Source organism: Microtus ochrogaster, unplaced genomic scaffold (genome assembly GCF_000317375.1).
Source record: "Microtus ochrogaster isolate Prairie Vole_2 unplaced genomic scaffold, MicOch1.0 UNK100, whole genome shotgun sequence".
NCBI classification, from domain to species: Eukaryota; Metazoa; Chordata; class Mammalia; order Rodentia; family Cricetidae; genus Microtus; species Microtus ochrogaster.
This window is the reverse complement of record NW_004949198.1, coordinates 307214-313175: the sequence shown is the minus strand read 5'-3', so window position 1 is coordinate 313175 and position 5962 is coordinate 307214. Positions and strand designations below refer to the sequence as shown.

The following is a 5962-nucleotide window of genomic DNA, read 5'->3' as shown; positions in this document are numbered from 1 at the left end:
TGTCTATTTACATTTGCCAATGGGAATCGCCCAAAAGGACTTTCCCACACTCTGCCTCCACACTTCCAATGAAAATCAAGCTAGGAATTAGAGAGAAATTAAGAGTTCAGACTGGGCCTAAACCTGAGACCTCTCCTGCTTTGCTCTGTAAGTCCACAGTGAGGACCCCGCCCACCTCCCTGGTCCGGTTCTCAGCCACGGGCTTACCCAGAAGCCAGGGCGCACAGGTGCCCTGCAGGCTATCCGCAGAGTTGAGCAGGGAATCTGGCAGCGGGATGCAATGGCGCACCATGGCCCCATAGAGTCCGTACTCAGCCATCACGCTGCTGCCGCCCCAGCGCTTCTCTCGCTTGCGCCACTTGGCCCTCCGGTTCTGGAACCAGACCTGGTTAGAGGCAGAGGAGGGTCTCAAGGAAAGACCCTATGAAAAGTAATGCCTGGAGGAGCGCGTGCACTCCAGGACTCTGGGTCTACAAAGGGCCCATTCCCCATCCAGACCTGCGAGCCAGCCAGCGTGGCAACAGCCCTCCAAACCCGCAAGGACTCAGTATGGTGGGGATAAGGCAGAAGTCGCTTCCTCTCGAGTTTTCTAAGGCGTCAGGAAGCAAAAATAAGGAATGAAAAGAACCCTTTCCTGCAGTGTGTTTATAAAGGGGCTGCGCACAACAAAGTTTCCTGACTTTCCTGTTGAGAAAGTCTACAGGGGCAGTGAATGGTCCCTTTAGACTTTCAGGGTTGATACACTGTGACACCTACTCAGGCTGTATATGGTGATTTCTTTAAAAGCTAAAGAGGCGAGCTAAACATGTTTACTAATGTGCCTTCATGCAGTTACCTAGCTCAATACACAATTGTCTGATTTCCTTAAACATCACTTTTATTAATTTTGTGTGCATGCGTGTAGAAGCTGGTGTGATGCAGCGCACACACGGCTGTCTGAGAGCAACGTTCAAGAATTAGCGTTCTCCTACCAAGTGGCTCCCAGGGATCCAGCTCCGGTGGAAGTCATTTTGGTGGCAGGTGCCTTAACCAACTAGGCCATCTCGATGGCTCACCATTGTGTAATGTTTGAGGATAGGTCAAAGATAATGATAGAAGAAAAAAAGCGCAAAGGCCAGAGAGAGCCTTTTAGTGCCTTTAACTAAGCCACTCTCAGCTCTCAAGTGAAGAGGACTGTGCAGGGCTGTCCTGAGTAGCTGTGGCTAGTTCATGTGTGTGTGTGGGGGGAATGACACGTTCTCTATCGTGTCTTCAGAAGAGAAAGGGCACCACTAGACACCTGTATTCGGTCTTCAGGGAGCTCTGTTTTCACAGCCAGCATTTCCCGGGCATACACATCCGGGTAGTGAGCCTCTCCAAATGCCTTCTCCAGTTCTTCGAGTTGATGGGCAGTGAAAACTGTCCTGTAGAGAGAATTACACATGAAATACGCCAGAAAGAGAAAACCCACTTACCAACCTACCAAATTATGTCTCCAGAACTGTACAGATTTCCCTGTAGCCTTCTGAGTATTACATGTCAACTTTGAAAATAGATGTGTGGTTCTCACTGGCCACCATAGGACTGCTGGGCTCTCTATGCATCCTTAGACGCTGTTCTCAAAGACAGTAGAGTTGTGTCCCTCTGAGGAAAGACAGGCCAAGAAGCCTCGACCCATACCTGTGCCTCCGCTTCTTCCTCTTGCCCTGGGCAGGGGACATCTTCAGATCACTCTTTTCTTCAGACGGACTGTCCCCATCTATTGATATGAGAAGAGAACTCTCTGAGAATGTGAATATTTTGAGCTATGTATTTTGCTATATTTTAAATGTCAAGGTTAACATCATGTGCTAAGAATGTACTTAGTAAGCCAAGAGATGGTGGCGCACGCCTTTAATCACAGCACTTGGGAGGCAGAGGCAGGTGGGTCTCTATGAGTTCGAGGGCAGCCTGGTTTTTAAAAAAAGCAAAACAAGAATGTACTTAGTGATATGCACAAGCAAAGAGAGCAATTCCCACTCCCAGATGCTGTCTGCTTTATTTCTATTATTCCACATAAAATAAAAGAACAAAGGCAGCTGGTATTGCTGCCCCACCAGGTCACAAAAGGTCAAGTTGCAGTGATGAAGTTGGGGTCTAAATCTCACATTCTGGAAAGCCAATGCTTACTTGGCTACTTACTGTCTTGCTAACCTGAGTCGGCAGGCAGCTGACAGTCCCCCCTGCTCCAGGTGCCTCTCAGTTCCCCTCAGTGTCCATGTGGACATTTCTGAGATTCGGGATATCAGAATCTTTGTCAGAGTTCACCCTGCTTTGGTGTGCCCAGGAAGCTTTTACATGCATGACATACATGTTCTACTGATGTGCAGATTTCCTTGGAAACAATACCATCCAACTGTTTGGTTCTCTGCCCGTATTTAACACAGCAAAAGCCCTTAGGGTAAGGAAAGCTAGAAGCCAAACTATTACCAGGCTCATCATTCAAAAGTAGAATTGCCCCCCAAATATTTTTTAAATGAGTAAAGTCAAAAGCAATGAAAGATCATCAGTTTTTTTTCTGTATCCATGACATCACCACAAAACGGCATCCTTGGATTGTAATATTCTGTGCTGTGCTGTGGAGTGTCCGGAAGTCACTGGGGTGAGGAAATGCACGAGAAGTGGCTACTAACACTTGCGGCAGATATAAAACACTTTGTCAGTCTGGGAAACTTAATATCCCCAAAGAATAATTGTCGTATATTGATTACACGGAAATGATAACATTTGCATATATTGGATTGACAATCTAGTATTTAAATACACTTCAACTGTGTCTTTTTGCTTTTTTAAGGAGACAGAATTTCCCACCAGTCACATGATGCTGTTTCTGCATGAAATGCCCATTCGGGATAAAATTTACTTGCATTTTTTACCTTTCCTTGCATTTTTTTTTACCTTTCCTTTTATTAATATTTGGAGAAGTCACTCTGTGAAGATAGCCTTTGGATCTTAACGACACAACAAATGAGGGGCTCCTTTCATACTAGAGAGGCGAGGAGTATGCAATGGACCATTTGCCGCTGAGAGCCCCAGAGAGCGGCCCTTCTTTGCTCACCACACTCCACTCTGCCTACCCAGCCGGGCGCTGCTCTGCAGGAGTTTTGCTAGGTCCGCGGTCGATTTTTCCACATTATTCTCTCCCTCTCCCCGTCACATCTCCAGCCTCCCAATTTCTTGCCCGGTGGAAGAATGTCTTAGGTTCCTTCTCTTGCCCCACAATCCAAGACTTTTTTATTCCTGAGAAAAATAGGTGAACTCCGAACAAAACATGAATGGAAAAAAAATGAGGGGAAGAGAGAGAATGGTTGGAGACCCGGAACTCCCTTCTAGAACAGCACCCGGAGAGGCCAAGAGTTCCCGGGGACACCCAGCCCTCTTCAACTACGGGTCAGTTCGGTCGATTCTGCCTTAAGAATAGACAAACAGACCCTGGTCTTCCTAACCACGAGCCTCTCAAAGACGCCTGCTAAACGCTGAGAGAAAGGCGCCTGCGGGTCTGGATTACACAGGATCCATCGGAACCCACGGTGACTGTCCCCACTGCCTGCGGGAATAAAGCTTGGGAGGAAAGGCTGGGGTTTGGAGACCAGCAACGTCAGGAGGTACAGCGGATTCCCTTGTCAGGACTGGGTTCTCTTTGGGATTCCAATCTCTCGAGATCTAAGGTGTCTCGAAGTGCGACCAAGCATTACACAGGTGCTTCTGAATTGGGGTCGGAAAACGTTGCCTAAAATTACCCGATGTGGAGACGCTCTCGCTACGCTGCTGGCGGCCAAGCGCAGGCGACGGGCGCACGGAGCTCTGGGCGACAGCAGGCTCGGGACCCGCGGGTGGGAGAAGCCTCAGATCGGCGAGGAGCAGACAGCGCGCACGAGCAGCGGCCGCGGAGGGGGATTGCGCCCCGAAGCCACAGAAGAGACTCAGCCCCAGCGGGAGAGCCCCACGGGCAGGGCAGGAACCACAGAGTCCTGGCCCGGACCCCGCGGGCTCGGCTGCAGTTTCACAGCTGGATCCTAACTCGAGCCCCGCCGCCGGAGTAGGCAAGTCCGCTTCCAAACCCAGCAAGTCGTTGATGGCGAAGCTTCGAAGGCGAGAGCCGGTGCGAGGACAGCCTGGCGCCAGGGCTCTACTCTTAGAGAGCCCATCCGAAAGCCCGTCCCGTCCAGTCATGCTTCTCAGCTCTTTAGGCCAGGCGCCAGGCGAGGGGAGTTGAGTCCCTCCCGGTCACCTGTGCAAAAGAGGCTAGCTCAGGCAAAGGCTTTTATGCTGGGTAGGCTGTCCCTGAGACCTAGACGACCCAGAAGGCACCAATCAGCAAGGAGCAGACTCATCCAGGCTCCCACCAACGAGGTGCAGACGCCACCAGCTCCCTTCCCCTGAGCTGTTGGCCTCCCAACTGAGGTCCTCCTAGTCACCTCATTTCTCTCTCCAGCAGTCCCTTAGCCACCCCACCCCCAGGCTCTGGAAGGAAAGGAAAAGTGAGCAAGCAACGAGGAGTGTGTTGCCTGCCCACTCCATGAAAACCACAAGTTCCACATCCATCCTGATGAGCTAGCTCCCTTCTGGACACTCCTGGCCTTCTGAAACCTTCTCGCATGCTCAACCGCCCTATAAGGCCTTGGGCGGGTTCCCAACCACATCCCCCTCACTACCAAACCACTCAGACCCGCCGGTTCAACTCCAGCGCTCAGCCTGAAAACCCCTGCAGGAAAGAAACTGACATTTTGTATCTAACTCAAGGCCGGCAACTCTCCCTCCAACCAAACCCTTCCCTCGCTAGATCCCCAAGGGCTGGAGAGAGAATGCAACAAATTCACAAATTCACAGCAACTACGAAAAGAGGAGAGAGGAGGAGAGGGAGATGTGGAATAGGAGGGCTAAAACCGTGGGCAGATTAACAAAAATACGCGCTACCCAGCGAAATGTTAATTTCTCGTAAGCAATGGATATTGTTTTAGTGTACCGGTATTTGATTCAGCAATCCTAAACAGGTGGCGAGCGTGAGGTAAACAGGTCAACTACTGGGACTCCTCACTGAGACTAACAAATGGCTGTCAGGTTTTATGATTATCCAAAGACAATCTGATTGGCAAGTAGGAATTCCATATTTGTTGAAATTAGAGCTAATTAAAACACGTGAGCCAGCCACTCCTGGCTCAACCTCCAGCCCAGCCGCCCATCCTCTCTTGGAGTCCTGCTGTCAGGCGCTTCTCAAAATCTCCTGGTTTCCAAACAGTTTGAGGCCACCAAGACAGCGAGCCACAACTTTTGGAGACCTGCGGGGCGCGGCGCGGCTTCCTCCCCCTCCCCGAGGAACCGGGCCAGAGCCCAACCCAGCACGTCTCCCGTGCTGTCTTCGCGGTGTGAGGGGCGCCACCACTAAGCCAGAGGATTAAACAGGGGGCTCTAAGAAAGACAATAACAAGAGGCTGCGCATTAACTTTCCATTATTAAAGGAAGACCCAAATCTCCCTTCCAAGCTGTTCTGCTGGATTAGCAAACCGGTAACTTTCCTTCAGAATAATTGTCCTGAGTTGCTCGCAGGCGGGGAGGGGTGTGGGGTGTGGGGGTCTTTTCAGTTCTGCCAGGAATGTTACCCAAAATTCACCTTTGAATTTAGGGGAAGACATCAGAGATACAGAGCCCTGCGTGGTCCTTTGTAAATTCGGATTGGTGCTTGCAGTTAAGATACCCAGTGGTCTGCAGCTGGGGTAGGTGATTCAGAAATGATCACCAGCAAATAGAAGAGGCTCCAGCGACCTTTCCTCGGGTCTATAGCTAAGGTTCAGATCTCTGGCTGCCAAGATGACAGACTCCCCACACCGAGTGGATGCCAGAGATACAAAGAACCCAAAAGTTTGGGGACGGGAGGAATGTCTGGCCTCAGCCACCCGGAACAGCCCAGTGCACATCTGATTCTAAACCCCGGAGAAAGATCTTA

General features: G+C 50.5%; 1 protein-coding gene across 1 annotated transcript in view; it reads right to left on the bottom strand.

Moving 5' to 3' along the window:
* Vsx1 (visual system homeobox 1) overlaps positions 1 to 4191 on the bottom strand; it is a 5560-nt gene extending 1369 nt beyond the window's left edge. The window contains exons 1-4 of the mRNA XM_005371229.1: positions 3759 to 4191; positions 1660 to 1738; positions 1280 to 1403; positions 208 to 385 (exon numbers count right to left, since the gene is read on the bottom strand). Of these exons, the coding sequence (XP_005371286.1) occupies positions 208 to 385; positions 1280 to 1403; positions 1660 to 1738; positions 3759 to 4191 (814 nt within the window). The remainder of the gene's footprint in view (positions 1 to 207; positions 386 to 1279; positions 1404 to 1659; positions 1739 to 3758) is intronic.
* Positions 4192 to 5962: the final 1771 nt, after the last annotated feature.